General features: G+C 38.0%; 1 protein-coding gene across 4 annotated transcripts in view; it reads left to right on the plus strand.

Moving 5' to 3' along the window:
- WDR41 (WD repeat domain 41) overlaps positions 1–21,679 on the plus strand; it is a 135,534-nt gene that overhangs the window by 71,746 nt on the left and 42,109 nt on the right. For 3 of the 4 annotated variants that reach the window (XM_070571587.1, XM_070571590.1, XM_070571588.1), the window contains one exon: positions 17,550–17,665. In XM_070571587.1, coding sequence (XP_070427688.1) covers positions 17,550–17,665 — 116 coding nt within the window. Of the gene's footprint in view, positions 1–14,845; positions 15,190–17,549; positions 17,666–21,679 lie in introns of those variants that run through there. The other variant, XM_070571589.1, reaches the window with a different exon arrangement.

The following is a 21,679-nucleotide window of genomic DNA, read 5'->3' on the forward strand; positions in this document are numbered from 1 at the left end:
CATGGGCCCTTGTAGTGAGGAAGGAAGAAAAGACATCCAGTGATAAATTGAATGAGTAATGGATTACCACCTCAGTTCTAGGTTTGGCCATAATTTAATTTCCTCATCTGTGAAAAAGGAGATTCAGTGAATTATTGCAAAGGTTTCTTTCAGTTCTCAAATGCTATGATTATGTCCTGTCATTCAATTCCTAAATTTTTCTTTATACTCAGCCCATCTGCCTTATCAGAATCCTTACCTCAAATTCCTAAATTTTGGTAGCTTCTGGTTGTACCAGGCTGAGGATTTAGGTAGGTGGGAGCAATGAAATAATGGCGTACAGAAACAGGGGAGGGTCTGAGCTGACTAGGAGAGTGTAGCTCTGTGCGTTTTCCTCAGTGGAGAATGCTTATAACAATGGATTATTTTTCCCCTATGTAGACAGATGGGCAGAAACAAGTTTATAACGGTGATAAGTATATAGACTATAGAGTAAGGTCTAAATTAAGAACATAAAGTGGAAACCTAAGTAACTATCTAATTATTTGGGATGGTATAAGGTATTCAGATATGATGACCCAAAGAAGGATTTTAATCCAAATAATTCCACTTGTTCAATTCTCCGGAGAACTACTGTTTTTTTAATTAAATTTCAGCAAAGTGTCAGGTACTTTCTATAATCTCCTTGCTTAATATAATCTTATATAATTATATTAACATACCTGTGAGGAAATAGAATTATTTCTGTATTACAGATGAGGAAGCTGAGATTCAAAGATGTTAAGTAATTTGTTTAAATTCAAAGCGAGTGGCAGAGCTGGATTAATATCCAAGTTTGTCAGACTCTAAGCTTTGCTCATTATCAAACCAACTTCTCTGTCTTTTCTTTAAAAAAATAAATAAAGACTATTGTTAGGTCTTTCTGTGGTAAATAGTACCAAGCATAATCTGCACGCATTTACCTACAGGTGGCTCTCTTTAACAGCTACAGCACACTCAGTAATGATGGGGAACAGGGAGCAGCTGTGTGGACTTCCGGTATGAAAGGAAGTTCATTTCCAGCGTGGATCAGCAGTGGAGGAGGAGTAGAGGGGAGAACGCGAGGAAAGGCCCAATTATATGGGAATAAGTCCAGCAAATTTAGCGATGGAGGTGGTGTTCTGTGTATACCAGTGTCTATAGTGCCTCCTACATACGCAGTTGAGTTTCCAGGCTTTGAGCTCTGTTTTATCAGTGGGCACTGCATGTGTGACTTTGAGCAAATTCATTTCTTGGTAATTTGGCTTTCTCGTGCGGAAAATTAAACTAAGCGTACTTACATCTTACTGCCTCACAGAGAAAGGGTGAAAATTAATGGGTTAATGCTGGAAAAGAGCTTAAGGATCTTTAGACAAAAGTGCTGTTATCAATCCTAGCATGGAATGATTTGGACTCTAGAATAATGCTTCTAAAGAGATTACAAAGATATTGTCAATGCACGTTTAGAAGTGTAGATATTTTTTCAAGTTATATCTGTGGTTTCTGATTTAACCCACCTAATTTTATTTAATCAATCCATTCTAAATGGACCTGGAACCCAGTCAGAGAATGATCTTATACTAAGAGGGCAAGATAGATAATTATGCTGGCTTTCTCATCTGACTGTTACTTCTCTAATTGTGCAGGTTTTCCCAGTGAGGCTTTGCATGGGCCGTCTGAAAACAACACTCTATGTGCCTTAAAAGAAAGTAATTCAGAAGCTTAAATTTTTCAAGTTGTTTTTCTTTAACTTACTAAAAAATACAAAATTATAATGTACTGGAAAAGCGTATTGAAATAATATATTAGATTAAAAGAATAATGTCTTTTAATATTTTCACCACATGATCCAGGGTCTTAGATTAGTCAACCTTCTGGAATTTTGAATAGCTTTCTTGTGTGTGTCTGTGTGTGATAGCAGAAAAGATTTCATACTTTTTGTTACCATGAAAGTTATAGGTAAAAACTCATGAAAAAATTTAATTGAATGCCTAGAATTGGAACAATTTTGGCATGGACTTCACATTTAACATAAAAATATAAACTCGTTTCATAAAGATGAAAAATAAAATATTTAAAAAATCTTTTAAATTGCCTAATCTAGATGAAAACCAGTCTGCTTCTATCGATATTGTTTTAGAAAAAAATTTTTAAAATCTAGTATGTCTTCACAAGAAGCTATTTTCAAGTTGAATCTTAATTGCTTCTCACTAAATATAATCTTGTGGAATCTTTTAGTACATTAAGTTAGAGATAATTTGATATAGCAGTGGGTAGATTAAATTTGGAAAGAACAAAGACTAGGTACTTGCAGTTAAACTGCATTCTGAACTTTCAATTTAGTTATCATGTTGATTATTTAGTAAATGAAATGAATACAAAAATTAACGTCCTTAGGAAGTCATACAGTAGAATTGATGATGGTGTCTACTCAAGTATGGTTTGATAAGTTGGGTGTTGTATATTTTCAAAATAATTTGTAGAAGATTGAGCTGTAAAAAATTTATATATGCAAGTACATAGAGCAGTAATTTAAACAAGTTTATTTTGCTGAATATAAATAACCAGGCAGCACACTATAATACAAATTATTTTCATTACAGTATTTACTATTGAATTCTATTGGTCAAGTGCTTGAAATTATATTGATTGAATATGCAAATTCCATTATTTAATATTAGCTGAAGAGCATGCTGTTCATACCTGCTTCTAGAATTTAGCTAAAGATCTCAAAAATGTTTTCCAGTTTAACACATATAGTGTTCTTTCAATTCAGAGAAATTGAGTCTAAGAAAATTAACAATTTTTCAGAGATCACAAAGAGAATTAGTGACAGTTGCAAGTAAACCTCTCCTTCTCCCTGGGATTCACTGGGATTAAGTTTATACTGTGCATATATATTTATTTAGACATATATTACTGGATTCTTAAAGTAGTGTCCCTGGGAAAAAAATTCACATTTTGTTCTTTGTAGAAATTTTGGTTTATGATCTATTTTATTTGGAAAATGCTTTCTCTTATTTTAATCAAAATATATTTCAAATTCATACCAACTTCAGAATTAAGAGAACTTACTCAAAATGAAGTGTACCAATTATGAAAGTAGTGTTTTTCATATTTGTGTTTAGCATTGGAGTAAAAGCTATTTCTTGTTAAAGCAGTTTCTGATCTGTGCCACACGAAAACAAATGACTTAGGAAGAACAAGGCTATAATGCCATCTGGGGGCCTTTAGGGACATCACAGTTCGCTAGAACTAAGAATTCTGTAGGGTAATTTACAGTTACCTCCATTTGCCCTTTAGGACAACAATTACCATTTATTTTTCTCTTTCCACTGATTTTTATAGTAATTAGACAGAAGGAGTAATGGTTCAAAATATCCTTTCTTTTACAGTCTACATTACCAGGGTATTTTTTTTCTGTAGCCAGGCAATGTTCTTTCTCCTCTCAAGAGGCAGGGTATGTACAACATAAAGTGTCCAAAATTTCACATTACATTATGAGATGCAATAGGAGTACAGAGTGAAACCAAATAAGAAAAGCTTAACAAAAAGGCGTATACGAACATGTGTCTATGGCAGTGAAAATATGTCCTTTTCTTGGCGCTAACCTTAAAAACCTGCAGAACTGTTTGTCATCCCAGCAGAGCCACCTGAGAGGGGAGCATTGGGGAAGTGGTTACAGTGCAACACCCATTTTTGAGGGCGTCCATTTGCATTCATCAGTTAGTGGTCTTAACTGAATGCCTATTGTTTGCTTAATATTGTTAAGAAAAAAGAAAGTTCCTCTGTGCTGTCAGGAGGTAGTATATATAATACACATCAGATAAAAACATATAAAAGCTGCTAATGTCCTTATTCATAGTATTTTTGTTTGTTTTGCTTTACAACAAAATGTTTATTTTTTTACAATTCTGACAATGATTTTGGCAGTCTGATGCTTTAACTGTATCTTTAACTATATCTTTTCCATTTGGGTAATTTTCAAATCCCTGTTGCTGTCCAGCAGTGTGATATCTAATTAGAAGCTCATTATTCTATTTGTCAACTTATTCACATCCTTTTTTTCTTTCTGTTAATTACCTACTAGCCTGATATACACTATATACTATATATGTACATAACAGATGTTCAAAAAATGTGAATAAATAAGTCAATATTTTGGAGTTTTCTAGTTGTCCCAACAGGAAATATATATGATAAAGGAAAAGAAAAAAATGTTGAAGTAGACAGTGGCTAGATGGGTGGGATGAAGGATTTGGTCCATTGTTTGCAGCCTGACTCTATGGCTATTTTATGCACATGTTCAGAGCACTCAGAAAGGTTTAACTGTTGTAGGGGCACTTAAAACAAGCAGAAGAAATTTGTGATGAAATCTAATCCATTTTTTAGTCAACTGGTCACTATTGCATCTGCTAAAAGCTCTGGTTAGGGTTGATGAGATTTGAATTTTTAAAAAATGAACATCTGTAAATTATTTGTGGATTATTTGAACTGTATTACATTACTCTGGCAGGAGCTAGCAGTAGTTCCTTGAATATCCATCCTTGTCATCAGCAATAGAATTTTTATATGGTTCTTTGACTGCCAAGAATAGAGGCTACATTCCCCAGCTTCCCTTGCAGCTGCTCGTGTCCATCTGACTAGGTTCTGGCCAATGGATTGTAAATGAAAATATCTGTGGCAACGTCTGGAAAACATTCTGAAGAGACAGGTGGCACATGCCACCTGCCTCTTCTTCCTTCCTTCATCTATCCTGCTGCCTGGAACAAAGATGCACTATCTTGGGCCCTAACGTAGAAGCCACACAGAGTACGGCTCTATGGAAGGAGGCAGGGTTCTTAGAGTGCGATAACAGCCCTGGATCACTCACCTGGGAGCGAAAGCAACTTCTGCTATGGTGCACTTATTTTGAGTTTTCTATAACTTGCAGCCGAATCGAATATAAACTAATATAATTGTCATGGAAAATGCAGATTCACTTGTTGATTACAGTAGCTAAAAATGTATTCATTTTCAAATTAATTTTTATATAATATATCCATGAATTTATCTACTGCATTAATTTTGTCCATCCTCTCAGCTTAGAAGCATTGTGATAGTATTAGAAAGGGTACTGTTATACACAGTTGATTAAAAAGAAATGCAAACAATAAACATAAGAAAAATATTCAACCTAAAACTAAAAATGCAAATTAAAACAATAAATTATCCTGTATCTATTATTAACTTAACACAAACATTTAAACAAAGGAAACTGGCATAGGAATTTATTGCTGTGGCAACTTATAATGGAAAACAATTTGGAAATATGTATTAAGAACCATAAGAATATATTTGCTTTTTGATCCAGGAATACTGTTTCTGGGAAATAGTCCTAAGGAAATAATCATATACACTGAAAATGTTATGCACACAAAGATACACATTTAGGCATTATTAATAATGGTGACAAATTGGAAACATCTAAATGTCTAACAATAGGCATTGGTTAAATAAATTATGATAATACATGTCAGACATTGTCAAGTGACCATTGAAAATGAGGATTACTTACTCAACAAATTTGTATTTGTTGGCGCACAATGGCAGGTTAATAAGTATTTGTTGAATATGAGTGTCTACAATGTTGCAGGGTTTGTTCAGGTTATATAATGATGAGCAAAAGTAGAAGACGTGGTCTTGGTTCTTCTGGAGCTTATAGGAAACTCTCATGGTGTCTTGTGGGAAAGACAGATGATGAAGTAATTACAGTCATGGTTAGTGCTGTATAGGAAAGGAACATGGTTCTATGAAAGCAAATGACACGGTGACCTGACGTAGACTCAGATGTTAAGATAAGGATCATTCATTGAAAGTGTGATGTTTGAATTGAGATCTGAAGAATAGAAAGAAGTTAACCTGGAGAGTGCATAAAAATATCGTGTAATAACACAGAAAATGCTTCGGTAGTAGTGACTGGAAAACATAGGGTACAAAAATGAATCTATTATGTGACTATGTGTAGAAATAGATGCAGAGAAAAAGGACTGGAAGAAATACATCCCAATGTTAAGAATGATTTGAATGATGGTGGGGAATCTAGGTGATATTCCTCCTCATATATTTTCCCAATTTTCTGTAATGTCCTGTAATTACTTTTATGAAATTTTTTTTATTAAGAAGTGCTATTTTTCCGTTATATTAACATATAAGGGAAGCTTTGACTCACAGTACAAGAAAGAAAAAAATTTTAAGTTTTGTAAAGCAAAATAAGGAAAATAAATGTTTGATTAAGCAGTCATTGATAAAGAACAACCTTCTGTGGGCATGCGCAGAGGGTGCAAAAATTTGGCTACTCTCAGTTTAAGAGTAGAGAGAGGAAGGTTTACCATTCAGAGGGTCTTTTGTAATGGAAGGAGCTAGAAAAATAAATTGGACTTACAAACATTTAAAAAGCCTACTTGAAATCTGGCAAATACTATGTAGAAATGATTAACAGTGTTCTGTTAAAGTGTGTTTAAATTTTTATGAAGGAAAAAAAAGCCGTAAGTAGCCCTTTTAAAGGGCTGGTTTAGAAAAAGAAGGGCAACTTCTTTGTGTCATCTCTAGTATTGGGTGGAAAATAACTTTTATCCCTTCACTGAATGCAAGGAAGAAGGAGGCAGATGGATGAATGAGGAAGAGTAATTTAGTTCCCAAGGAAACCCTTTGCTAATTGGAAGAAAAGATGGTTTCAGGATCTGTGGCTATGGAGATGTATCTAGACAGCTGTGAATTTTTCTGCTGTTATTTTCTAATCTGGAAAGAAGGAAGTTGCAATATAGATTTTATTTTGAATTTAAGAGCTAATTTAGTTATATGGTGAATGCTGACCACTAGCAACATGAAAAAGGCGATGCCGCTGAAGAATTCGTGTCATCACTGGCAGGGGCACAGATCTGCAGAGTGCCAAGCAGTAATATGATGCTGGAATCCATGAATCAGACTCAGAAATCTTTATAAAACTTCATTGAATAGGGGTTAACACAAGAAACTATGTAGACCAGTACATAGGCCATGTAGTTCACATGTACCTTTTCACCCCAAGAATACACAGGTGGAACAAATCCAGATATGCTCAAAATATGCCAATCACTTAAGTGTGTTTTAGCCAGCATCTATGGAATAAAATCATAATTATTTAAATGCAGCCTTTACCCCTCAATCAAGTAGGCAAAATCATAAGCCTTTTTATTGTCTTGATCAGAAATTTTCCACTGCTACTTAAGATTCCCCGAGTGCTTGAAATAGGGCTTGGCATATAGTAAGAATATTATATGTGAGTGTTCAACATGATAATGCATTTAGATATTAATTACCAACTTCTATTTTCAGAATTTCTAAAATCATTCTACTACTAGGAAAGTTGAAGTCTCCAGCCCAATTTTATGTCCCAAAGACTTCTGATTGTTCTCCATCTCTCCGTCGCTGCTCCCAACATGTACACTGACACGCACAGACACAAAGACACACACACAGTTACAGAGTACGGCTTTTCTTAATTTTGGGTGCATATTACAGTCATCTGGGAAATTTTAAAAATCTGATGCCCAGGCTGCTCTCTATAGCAGTTACATCAGATTCTTGGTGGAATCCAAGCATTAATATTTTTAAAAGCTCTCCTGGTGATTCCAGTTTGCAGCCAAGTTGCAACTTTGCTCTAGATAAACAACTAAACTAGCAAAATTTAAAATTCATTTTAGTTTTTCCCCATTTAATCTAGTGAAGGCACAATACTATCGTTCCGTATTGACACTTACTGGCCATGTATGCCCAATGGAATATTGGACTCATTGATTGATTAACTGCTTACACCCCCAAGGATGGTAGAAGTGGATTAGGTGGTAAAGTAATTATCATATACATTGCCTATTACTGATTTATGAAGTGTCTTAAATGTACTCATCTGTAGTATTAATAATTAGGGTGGCTTCTGGGTAAGAATCAAAACTTAAGTAATGCTTCTTGGTAACCTAAATGGAGATTTAATATCTCAGAAGTTTTATGTACCAGAATTCTAAACAGGCACAGTGATAGTAACAGTAAAGCAATGAAGTTCATCTATTCTTGCAACTTTCTAGCTGCTGACAGTGAACTAACCTAAGCTGACCTTTACTAATAGAACTGCAGATGTGATACTGTGGATGGATGTTTGAACAGATTCTTATTGTTAAAGATTGCTCCATGGGTTACATGGAGAGAAAATAAAAATTCTTTGCTTGTGTTGTTCAGAGATTTAATGTGATAGACTATTGACTGACTGTGGTTGATTAATAAGTCATTAAATAAGAGTCTGAAGCTAATTCAGACAATGGAATATGTTATGGTGGATTTCTGTCATCACCCATGCACTCATTACAAATACTATAATTATGAATGAAAAGCCATTAGAGATAGAGACAGAGAACTAGATGACACTCTGCTGCATTCTGCTTAATTCCGTGAAGTATACCACGAACTCGTTAGTAGGGATACAAACTCTTAGCTCAACGATTTCTTTCTTGGAAGAGAGCACAGGACAAATTGGTGCAGTGGAGTGTGTTGAAAAGAGGTCAGCTGGAGAGAATGAACTGGTTGTGTCTGTTAGAGGGGAAAGTGAGAGAGATCTTTCAACAAGAATTGTGATCTAGAAGATCTCTCAGTGGGAAGTTCTAAAAATTAGAAGTGACGCTTTGTTTAGTACACATCCTCATTAGTTAGGGGTATGGTTTTTAAAATTCGGGTTTAAAATATTGAGTCAGAAAAACCTGAGTCTGAGTCCCAGCTCCACCACTAAACGGGCAGTGTAACCATGATTAAGTTACTTCACATTTTTGAGGCTCAGTTTTATCATCTGTAGCATGTAGCTATTTCTCCTGCCAACCTCATAGTGTGGTTATGAGGAAAAATTGCAGTGGAAAGGGACTGAAACCTGAAAATGCTAAGTAAGTGTGGCAAACACTATTGACAGCCTCTGCAGCAAGCATTCCCTTCTTCACTCTTGTTGGCAGAACCTTAATTTTATTTAGGTATTCACCCATCTCCCAGGGTAAATCATGATCTCATCTAATCTAGTGATCCTGGTTCCATACTAGTGATTGGTTTAGAAAGGGAAAGGAGACCCAATCCTGGCCAATGAGACATGAGGGGAGGTTTCTCAAGAGGTTCTGTTAGTTCCTGTCATCTGCTGGCAGAGTAGCAAGACTCAGTGACAACTTTAGGTTGCCAGTAAATATCTTAATGGCTTGAATTTTTAAAAGAGCTTTGTTGTTGTTAGTGCCAGTAGATCCTGACTCCTTGCGACCTTGTGGACAGCAGAGGGGAACCCTGCCTGGTCTTTTTGTGCCATCCTCTCATCTTTGGGTCCTGTATCACACAATGCTCTGATGCTATTCACAGGTTTTCCATGGCCAATTTTTCTGAAGTGGATGGTCAGGTTCTTTTTCCTAGTCTGTCTTATTCTGGAAGCTCTGCTGAAACCTGTCCACCATGGGTGACCCTGCTGGTATTTGAAATCCCAGTGGCATAGCTTTCAGCATCACAGCAACACACAGCCACCACAGTGTGACAGCCGACAGACGGGGGGTGTGGTTCCCTGACTGGGAAATGAACCTGGGTCATAGTGGTGAGAACACAGAGTGTTAACCACTAGACAAGGGCTGACTAAAATAGCTTTATTGAGATATAAATCACATACAGTTCACCCATTTAAAGTGTCCACTTCAGTGCTTTTGAGTATATTTGAAGACTTGTGCAACTATTACCACCGTCAATTTTAGAATGTTTTTACCACCTTAAGAAGAAACTTTGTATCCTTTAGTTATCATTGCTCTGATCCCCTCCCCCAGCCATCGGCAACCACTAATCTGCTCTCTGTCTCTATAAATTTCCCTATTCTGAACTTTCATGTGAATGAAATCATACAGTGTGTGGTCTTTTGTGACTGGCTTCTTTCATTGATATAATACTTTCGAGGTTCATCCATGTTGTAGCACGTATCAGTACTTCATTCCTTTTTATGGCTGAGTAATATTTTATTGTATGGATATACCATGTTTTGTTTATTCATTTGTCCATTCATGGACATTTGGGTTGTTTCTCCCATTTTGGCTGTTATGAATAGTGCTGCTATACACATGCATGTATACATTTCTGTGTGGACATGTATTTTCATTTCTCTTGGTTATATACAAAAGAGTGGAATTGTGGAGACCCCTGAAACAAAGAGAAGTCCCAGGAAAATGACAAAGGATACCCCAAGGTGACAGCTGTGCAGCAGGCCTAGAAAACAAGCAGTTCAGATTGGAGCAGGAGGTCAGAAATTTTGAGGAGAGAGGTCTCCAGGAATAAAATGGAGCTGGTATCTTATAGGTTTGATTGATTGGAAAATTATATTGAGAGCAACAAGGTAAATCACCAAAGAGAAACAGGGAAAGAGGCAGTTAAGAAGAGCCCTCCTGAGGAGAGAACAAACCTCAAACCCTGGCCTCAAAAACTACATCTGCTTGAATTTTATTGGCTCAGACTGTGGAGCAATTTATATCTGGGGCATTGTCACAAACACTCAGGCAACAAGTAGTGGAGACTAACAGCTGGGTATGATACCAAAAGGGGCAGAAAGCTTAAAAGAAAGATCAGGGAAAGAGGCAAAGAGAGCCCTACTAAAACCATCATTCCATGTGACTGTCCCATACCCAGGGCTGTGCCCTTTGATGAGCAACAGAAGAGTCTTCACACTCTGTGTGTAGGAATCGACCACTAGTCTATTAGTTTAGCTACTAGTCTATTAGTTTAGTGATTTAGTTTAACCAAGCCGCTAAATACATACACAAGCAAGCAGCAACAAAAACAAGCACCAGAGAGGAAGGGAAATAAGTTCCAGTTTTCAACAGAAAAATCATGGCACATGCAAAGAAACAGGAAGTGTGACCCATTTACAGGAAGACAAAGCAGGCAACAGAAACTACCCGTGAGGGTGCACCGACATAGGATTTAACAGACAAGGAGTTCAAAGCAGCCTTTATAAATGTATTCAGAGAACTAAAGGAAACCATCCTTAAAGAAGTAAAAGATTCTATGATGACAATGTCTCATCAAATAGAGGATACCAATAGAGAGATGTAAATTATAAAAAAGAACCAAAAGGAAACTTTGGACTTGAAAAGTAAAATAATCAAAATGAAAAATTCACTGAGAAGCTCAATAGTAGATTTGAACTGTTGGAAAAAGAGTCAGAAACTTGAGGCTAGAGTGAGAGAGATTATGTGAAGCCAGGAACGGAGGAAGAAGAATGACGAAACATGAACAGAACCTCAGTGAAATCAGAGACACATTAAACACAACAACATACCTCTAATCGGAGCACCAGAAGGATGAGAAGAAAGAAAGGAACAGAAAAAATTATTCAAAGAAATAATGGCTGACAGCTTCCCGGATTTGATGAAAAACATTAATCTACACATTCAAGAAGATTAATAAACTCCAAGTAGGATAAATATAAAGAGATCCCCACCTAGTAACATAATAAAAAGGAAATGAAATCCTACTACTCTATTTGACGCAATAGTTAACATTTACCATCCGATGTTATAGCCATAAGCCTGTAAACACTGAATATTGATTTAACCAAAAATGTGTTACACTTATATTGAAAGGATGGTGAAAAGGAACGTTGGTAATACAGGTAGGGTGGTGAGGTGAGGGTCATTTAATGTGAAAGCTTAATGGGGAAAGTTTACATTTAGTTTTAGTCCTCATCTAACACAAGAGATCAAAGATCTCAAAATGATGACACGAAGAGAACAAGTACAAGAGATAGCAAGAGATGACAGTATATGCATATTTTCAGAAATACGGAAGTAAATTGAAGAAGCAGCAGCTACAACCTTGAAAGCGGGTACCTTTGGGAGCAGTGCCAGGGCTGAGAATGGGCGGGGTGTGTGCTTCCGTTTTTCATTGTAAGCCCTTAGTACAATTTGACTTTACATATGTACATGGTTTTACATCCATACAGTGCAAATTAACTTTTTTTACCTTACCACAGTTTAATGATGATGATTTTTTAATCCCCCCAGCTTTATCGAGATATAATTGACATATAACATTGTTTAAGTATAAGCTAGACAATGTGTTGATTTGATACCTCTATATATTGCAAAATGATTACCACAATAAGGTCAGTTAACACATCCATCACCTAACATAATTACTGGGTTTTTTTTTGGTGATGAGAACATTTAAGATTTACTCTCTTAGCAACTTTCAAGTATATGATACAGTATGGTTAACTGTAGTCATCATGCTGCCCATTAGATCCCAGAACTTATTCATCTTGTAACTGAAAGTTTTTACCCTTTGACAAACATCTCTCCATTTCCCCTAGCCCCTGACAACCACCATTCTCCTGTCTGTTTTTATGACTTCAGCTTTTTAAAATTCCACGTATAAGTAAGATCATATAGTATTTATCTTTCTTTCTCTGACTTATTTCATTTAGCAAAATGCCCTCAAGGTCCTTTCCATGTTGTTGCAAAAGGCAGTATTTCCTCCTTTATCATGGCTGAATAGTATTCCATTGTATTTTTGTATGTGTGTATTTATACATATATATATGTATACATGTATATACATGTATATATATTACATATATACATATACATGTACATATACATATACATACACCCCCCCCCCCCCCCACATTTCTTTGTCCAGTCATCTGTCGATGGACACAGGTTGTTTCCTTGTCTTGGCTGTTGTGAATAATGCTGCAATGAACACCAGGGTGCAGATGTTTCTTCAGCATAGTGATTTCATTTCTTTTGGATATATACCTCAAAGTGGGATTGCTGGATCATGTGGTAGCTCTCTCTCTAATTTTTTTAAGGAAACTCCATACTGTTTTCCATAGTGGCTGTGCCACTTTACAATCCCACCAACAGTGTATAAGGGTCCCCTTTTTTCACATCCTCACCGACACTCATTATATCTTGACTTTTTGATAACAGCCATTCTAACAGGTGTGAAGTGATATCTCATTGTGGTTTTAATGTGTGTTTCCCTGATGGCTAGTGATGTTGAGCATCTTTTCATGTACCTGTTGGCTGTGTGTATGTCTTCTTTGGAAAAATGTCTATTCAGGTCCTCTGCCCATTTTTAAACTAGATTACTTTTTCTGTTGTTGTTATTGAGTTGTATGAGTTCCTTATATATTTTGGATGTTAACTCCTTATCAGAAATATGGTTTGCAAATATTTTCTCTCCTTCCATAGATTTCCTTTTTCTTTTGTTGATAGTTTCTTTTGCTGAGCAGAACTTTTTTAGTTTGATGTAGCCCCACTTGTTTATTTTTGCTTTTGTTACTCGTATTTTTGGTGTCATATCAAAAAAAATTGTTGCCAAGACAAATGTCAAGGAGCTTTCTCTCTATCTTTTTTTCTAGGAGTTTTATGATTTTAGGTCTATGTTTAAGACTTTAATCTATTTTGAGTTAATTTTTGTGAATGGTATTAGATAGGGATCCAATTTCATTCTTCTGCATGTGGTTATCTAGTTTCCCAATACCATTCATTGATGAGACTGTCCTTTCCCCACTGAGTATTCTTGGCTCCCTTGTCAAATATTGGGTGACCTTATATGTGAGGCTTTACTTCTGGGCTCTTGATTCTGTTGCATTGGTCTATGTTTCTATTTTTGTGCTAGTACCATGCTGCTTTGATTAATTTAGCTTTCTAATATAGTTTGAAATCAGGAAGTGTGATGCCTCCAGCTTTGTTCTTCTTTCTCAGGATTTGGGGCTATTTGGGGTCTTTTGTGGTTCCATATGAATGTTAGGATTGTTTTTCCCTATTTCTGTGAAAAATGCCATTTGAGTTTTGATAGGGTTTACACTGAATCTATAGATAGCTTTAGGTAGTACGGACATTTTAACAATATTTATTCTTTCAATCCGCAAACATGGGATATCTTTCCATTTGTGTCTTCAATTTGTTTCATCAATGTCTTATAGTTTTCAGTGTACGTATCTTTTACCTCCTTAGTTAAATTTATTCCTGAGTATTTTGTCGTTTTTTATTCTATTGTAGGTGGGATTGTTTTCTTTTTCAGATAGTTTGTTGTTAGTGTATAGAAATGCAGCTGATATTTGCATGATGATTTTGCATCCTGCAAAACCCAATCCTCAGATAGCTGATCTGTCCATTCTGTGTGTAAGCAGTCCCTAAACCAGTGACTCTCAAACCTTGCCGCTCCTCAGAATCACCTGAGGAACTTTCCCTAAACTCTGCTTCCTATGTTCTGACCACGGGGATTGTTCTAAGCAGACTGGGGTGGAAGTCAGGAATAAATATCGTTCAAAAGCTACTTGGGTAATTCTGATATGCAGTCAGAGTAGAAAACCGCAGTCAATGAAAATCTAGTAGTCAAAATAGAGGATACGAAGTGGCTTCTACTCTTTAGGGAGATTCTGGGTTAGACAGTGTGGCATACAGTCAAAAGCACTAGTTTTGGAGCTTGGAGATGGGGTTCCAATCTCAGTGTAGCCACTTCCTAGCTGTCAGTCTTAGACCAACCGAATCTTTCAGAGCTTCAGTTGGATGGACGTAAAGCCTCAGCACAGTATTTGGTGCTACAGCACACAGTATATGTTGGCCGGATTCATTCTGGTGTACGCACGTGCCACTGGATTAGTCGGAATGCAGAAGTCTACGGAAGCACACCTCCCGCCAGCTCTTTAGGAAAGCCAGCGGACGTTTCCTGCTCCCCCAGCCAAGCGAAGGATGCAAATACCACGTCAGAGGGAGGGGACTATTCTTGGTACCTGTTTGCCCGCCAAGCTCCACGTGCTGCGCCAGGCGCGTCCACCAGGGGCCGCTCGAGCTACCCACGCTCCGCGCCGAGCGGGCGACGCCCCCGCGCGTGCTCACTAGCTTTCGGCGGCTGCTCCCGGGGCGGCTACCCCGAGCCTCTGTGGCTCGGTACGGCAAGCCCTTTGGGGACAAAAGCCTTCCCTCTTCCGTGGGCAAACCTGGGGCGGCCAGCATCAGCATCTCTCTTGCGCCGCTGCCCCGGAGGCAGGAGGGGGCTGACCCGGCGCGGAGGTCGGGCCGCCTGGGGCCTGGGGCCTGCGCCGCCGCCGCGGCCCGGATGTTGCGATGGCTGATCGGGGGAGGCCGAGAGCCGCAGGGACTGGCCGAGGTAAAGCCCGGGCGGACCCTGCGCGCCCCGCCGAGGCCGAGCCGCCGGGCTCCCGCTCGGCGCCGCGGACCCCGGGCGGGCGGGGCCTCTCCGCGCAGCCCCCGGCCCCGGGGCGCTCGGGCCGCTGAGGGTGAGGCCCCGGGCTCGGGAGGGAGGGAGCCGAAGCTGCGTGGTCACCGCGCACGGGGACGCTCGCTGCTCCTCTCGCCCCTTGACCCAGCCTCGTTTCAGGGAAGTTTCTGACTCGCTGGAGACAATCGAGTGGCCGGCAGCTTTCCACTTTCGGCTTATTTGAATTGGTGTCGCTTCCCAACATCAGCTGTTGCTTGCTCAGGGAATATAAAATTAATTTGATTATCCAAGAACTAAAAAGATAGGATTATTTAAAAAAATTAATAATTTCCTTCAAAGTCCAGAAAATGATTTTCTAATTAACTGCTATTTTTGGTTCCATGGTTACCGCTTTCTTCACGGGCCTGAATCATTGAATAGGCTATAATGAGATTCACATTTGAAATGTTGCGAATAAAATAATTTTGGAGGCTTAAAAGTGTTGGGGTCTGGAATTTAATTTGTATGCCACCCAGCAGTGGAGTTTGTGTTGAATTCCCTTTTATTTCTCATAGGAAATTCTTGTTTTGATTGTTAAAAATAAAAAACTTGGATCGCTGTGAGTAAGCACCCTTACTTCTCAGTTTTGACTTCCTCATATCTTTGCAGTTAAGGCTTATTGTCTATTTTTTTTTTTAAAGGTATTTTTTATTTCAAATTAGGTTTATTTCAGATAGACTGAAATCCTAAAGGTTATAGAAGAATTGTGGAAAATTGAGTTGTCCGTAAATGATACATATGACAGTTCTGCATTAAGCCGGTTATTTGCCCGGTCCTAGCGTTTCATTAACTGACTCAGCCGGGCCCGGCAGGCTTTCTTTTGGGGGAAGTGGTGTACAGTTTTCAGGTTGCTCACTTTTGCTTTTCTCATCAGAGCTGCTGCTAGAAGGGAGATGGATGAACAAAAAAGTACTGCTTTGGGGCTCAGTGTTTTGGAAAACAGGCAGTTGTACATTTCTTCACGGAAAAGTCCTTCAGTTGTATAACTGCTGTTACACTTTGTATACTATCAGAACCAGTGATTTTTCCTGATTTATGCAGGCTTCTAGTTTAAGCCCTGTCTCTTTTCTGGAATGATTTTGCCCTTTAAGGGATGTTGGGCAATGTCTGGAGACATTTTTGAGTGTCACAGTTTGGGGGTTGGTGGGGTGGATTTCTGTTGGCATCTAGTGTGTGGAAGCCAGGGATGCTGGTGAACATCCTACAGTGCACGTGACAGCCCTCCACGACAGAGAATGGTCTGGTCCAAAATGTGAGGAGTGTCAAGTTTGAGAAACTGCAGTTTAGAGGTTAAGAACAAAGGTTTTATCATGAAACAGTGCTGGGTTTGACTACAGACATGGGGTTAGTTAAGACCTACCTTCAGAACTGTTGGTGAGTTTTATGCCACAGGTGCTTTGCACAGTGGCTGGTATGTGGGCTGCTACCTGGTACTCTGTAAATGCCAGCAGTTATCTTCATCAATATTATTGTTCAAAGTTGAATTCATTGACTAAATGGTTTTGTTCCTTCCTTTATTCATTCAACAAACCTGTATTGAGTGTCTGTAATGAGCTCGGCACTCTTTTGGTCTGTATTGTATTTGACCTGTGGTTTTGTTTCTGCCAAGTTCTAATTGAGAGACACCCATTCTAAAATAAGGAATTGAATTGGCCCATGAATTTTTTAGGGCAGGTTTACTGAGGTATAATTTCTGTAAAATAAAATTTACCTTTTTTGTAAATTTACTGTGACTTGAAAATACTAAAATTTTTGTTGTTGGTGGTTTTTTTTTTTACAGTAACATTGGATTATAACATTATATAGCTTTCAGATGTACATCATAATATATTTCGAATTCTGTGTAGATTATATCATGTTCACCACCCAAAAACTGGTTATACTCCCTCACCGCTCATGAGAGCCTAATCACTCCTTTTGCCCTCCCCACTCTGGTAACCGCCCATCCAGTCTCTGTTGCTATGTATTTGTTTGTCGTTTTTATTTTCTACTTAGGAGTGCGATCATGTGGGAAAACACTAAAATTTATAGTGTGGATTCATGTAGGAGAAATGTTTTATGTTAAATTGGCAGTTAGTTGATATTAGGGGGAATAATCCGTAGTATTAGAACATGATCTAATTATAACTTTTAAAATCTTGTGTTCTTAGATGTATCCCATGTAGTTTGTTCCAATACGGTCTTTTATCATAATTCATTTTCTCTCTTTCTCTCTCTCTCGTTTTTACCTTTTTTTTTTCCAATTCAAGAAATCTCCTTTGCAGACAATAGGTGAAGAGCAAACCCAGAACCCCTACACTGAGCTGCTTGTCCTGAGAGCTCATCGCGATATTGTGCGGTTTTTGGTGCAGTTAGATGACTGCAGGTAAGAAGCTCTGCTTGTCCAGCTGACTACTGTTCGGAAAGAGTTTTTAGGGAATTTTATATGAAAAACAACTTCAAAATTAACTCATCCTCTATAAAGATTTCAAAACTGATCATTAGTAACATTTAGGAAAAATTGACCTCTGCCTCTTGATGAAGTATCTTCTCAAGTCTTTTTTGCCCCAAAGTTAGGATGTCCTATCTAGTGATTTGATGGTCATTTATTTGTTTATTTTTGAGTGCTCAGAAATGTTCTTGTTAGTTAGGAGGGAGTGTATGACTTGAAAATTGGGGTAGAAGTTATAACCGTGTGTTAAGTGGACCTAAATTTGAGAAGTAAATATGGGAAATGTTTAAATATCAAGTACCTACCAGGAATGTGCTATTTTTAGTGGAAGGTAAGGTAAGTATTTATTCTGAATTTTTTTTTATTGATGAAACCCCTTTAAAATGAACACTATTCTCCACTTCCTTGCTACCTTGTGAAATATTGTGTTTAATATATTTGCAAATGAAGTGTGTAGGTCTTAGGGCTGTAGATTTAGCTTATTACTGATCTGTATATCTGTTTATTAAGCTCTTATTCAACTATATGCTTCTCCTTTGTAGCATGTATCACAGTAACAGTCACACAATTAATTGTGTAACTATTTAATATTTATTTTCCCCTCTAGAATGTAAACTTCATGAGAATGGGGCCTCTGTTTTCTTACTCAGCACAGTACCCTTAGTACCTGGCACAGTGCCTTACATGTAGCAGGTAATTAGTAGTTGTTAAATGAGTGAGTGACTCCCCAGACTATTAAGTATACATGTTGCATGCCATCCTGACTCCCTAATCCCGCTGCCATTGTCCCTATCAATTCTTCCTCTATCATCTCTAATGTTTCTCTTGCCTTTCATTCTGTCCTTTTTCGCTCCCTTTTTGACTTCATAGGTGACTGTCCCTAATGCTGACTTGCACTTCTGTTGTCCGTTCACCTTGTCTTCTCGCTGCTTCTCTTATGTCTTTGCTGTTTAGTGGCCTTCCCCCTTCCCTAGAGTTAGGTCAGACTTTACAGGTTAAGGGCGTAGTCCTGCGCAGCACTGCCCTCACCTCAGTCACCAGCTGCAATTTCCAGGGTCCCCAGGCCACCCATACTTCTGACTAACTGGAGACAAATTCCCACTATCCTCTCAGGTTTGATAATTTGCTAGAACGACTGACAGAACTCAAGAAAGCACTGTACTTATGATTACAGGGTTTTGTTTGTTTGTTTGTTTGTTTATCAAGGATGCAATCAGGACCAGCCAAATGAAGAGACACATAGGGCAAGGTCTGGGAGGGTCCCACATGCAAAGCTTCCCTGTCCTCAGGGTGCTCACCCTTAAGCACATCAGAGTGTATCACTAATGAGGGTGCTCGCTGGAGCTCTGACTGTCTAGAGTTTTTATTGGGGTTTCGTTACATAGTAATGATTGTTTGAATCATTTGCTCTGTGACTGAACTCAATTTCGCCTTCTCTTTCTGCCCCAGGTTGGGAGGTCAGGCTGATAGCCCAGGCTCAAAGCCTCAACCCTTTAATGACATGGTTCGTATTTTCCATGTGGCCAGCCCCCATCCTTAAGTTGTGTAGGGGCCCACCATGAGTCATCTTGTTGATGACTCAGGTGAGGTCTGAGGGGCCCAGCTCCCTTCTGGACACCACGGACAAAGTCTAGCCAGATTATTATACAACAACATCCTTCTCAACTTTTGCTTGGAAAGATTCGCCTCTTATATTTATTACTAGCCTGTCAACACTATTCTCCTCTTGTGATGTGAGCCAACTAAATCATAGTATGTTAACCATAGATAACAATCTTTAGCGTTTTTAGTAATATTCCTTGTTGCTGTGTCCTGAGAAACACTCTATTTATTTGTTTAGTCAGTCAGTCAGATCTTTGAAACTAAACATTTCTGGAAAGATAGGATATTTGGACATCTAAAGTTTTCTTGGACCGTATTTTACCATAGTAAGTTGCTAGGTAGGTTAAAAAAGACCGAAATAATTCTTTAGACCATAATCACTAATATTTGGGCCTTAGTGAATCCTCAAATCATTTTGTCTAAGAAAGTTAAATAAAAAATATACAGTATACTCTCAGGATATGGTCTTTAAATTTTTATATTGATTAACGGTTACGATTCCGTGTTCATTGCTATCTGTCCTCTGAAATGTCCTCTTGGCTATTCTTATTACATAGTTAGAAGAAAAATCTGTAGAAAAGACCATCTTGTCGAATAATGATCATTGTACAAATGCTGGTACTGGATTGCTTTTTCCCCACAGTGGTGCTCGTGTACACTTCAGTTGTTCAATGATAGAGTAAATGTTCTGTAAACAGTAAAACGTTATAGATGAGTATATCAGTTGTCTATTGCTCTGTCACATACCCCTTCAAACTTAGTGGTTTAAAACAACCGCTGTTTATTTAGCTCACTATTTTGCACGATGGCAGTTTGGGCTAAGCTCAGCTAGGTGAGGTTTTCATCTGTGCTAGGATCAGCTGATCATGGGTAGGGTGACTTACGCATCTGTGGTCAGCAGGTAGATTGGTTGGGGCTGGCTGGTTCACAGGGGGCTCAGCTGGGATGACGGGAGTCTCTCCATGTGGCTGCTCAAGTGCTTGCTCGTATAGTGGTAGCAGAGTTCTAATACCAGCAAAAGGGCAAGCCCCAGTGTAAAACTCTTTTCAAGTCTTTGCATCATGTTTGCTGCTGTTTCAGTGGCCGAAGAAAGTCAGGAGCTGGCACACATTTAGTAAGTGGATAAATAAACCCTGCCTCTTGATGGAGAACAACTAAGTCCTATTGTAAATGATGGTGTATGTAGGGAGGGAGAATAATTTACAGCCATGTTTGCTGTCTGCCACAGTGAGTCTAAATGTCTAGAAGAGATGAAAAAGTCTTTTTGGTTTTTGCAATAAAGTGAAGATATTACTACATGAATCATGTTTAATTTTATGTACTCAAGTCATTACTGTGTCAAAATTTACATGCAGTCGGGTATGAAGTTTTTCAGTCAATCCCAGACCTGTAGAACTTGCAATCTGTGTTTTGTTTTAAAAAATTTGATTCTGTAGTGTACTTAAAAAAAGTAACTGAAAGAGTCATTATTGGTAAGAAAGACATAGAAAAATCTACAAACTGTATAAATTTTTATTATGAATAGAATTAAGAGCTCAACCTTTCCATTCTTAATTTAAAAGTTTGGAATTATCTTTACCTTTACATATGTAAATTATTTATACATTGTCAAATTACAGAAATACCTTTCCAGTTTTAAAATAAATGTTATATTGTTATACTTTTCTTGTTTTTATTTAGTTTTTGTAGATGTTACATTCTGATGTTTTGGTCAGCTGTTGTAATCCAGGTTTCACGCTTCAAGTCTTCAGATAATATCATTTTATTGAGAATTTGGCAGAGGGATTTTCTTGTTTTCTTGGTGGCTCAGCTAAAATCAGTGAGTGGAAAATTTTCTCAGATTGGTTTTTGAAGATACCAAATAAATCCTATATAACCTAACAGACAGCTGCCTTTTCTTTTCTTCTTTAGTATTTTTTGAACACGAAGTGAGGGTCATATTGATTGGGAGATCACTAAAGAAGGGTAAGCCTCAGCAAGAGTCCTCCAAAAAATGGACTGTGCTAAAATTGCATGTAATACTCCAGCATTTGACACATTAAACTAAACTGAGTTCATAACACATTTTAAGAATAGTTTTCTCTGTTGCTCGTTTGACCATTCCTTGCTCCTCCAGGAAACAGACAAGGTTATGTAGGATGGTGATCACGACTGGAAAAGAATCAGGTGACCCATGAAATGCCAGACTGGAGAACAAAATGTGCCCTAGGATGGCTGGTGAAGCTGCACATTCACAGGAAACTAAACGAACTCAGTACAGTTCGATAAGTCACTAACAACAAACAGTGTGTTATACCTTGAAGAAAATATTCTTAAGCTAAGAATATCTTTCTCACTAACATTCAG

Source organism: Equus przewalskii, chromosome 13, assembly GCF_037783145.1.
Source record: "Equus przewalskii isolate Varuska chromosome 13, EquPr2, whole genome shotgun sequence".
NCBI classification, from domain to species: domain Eukaryota; kingdom Metazoa; phylum Chordata; class Mammalia; order Perissodactyla; family Equidae; genus Equus; species Equus przewalskii.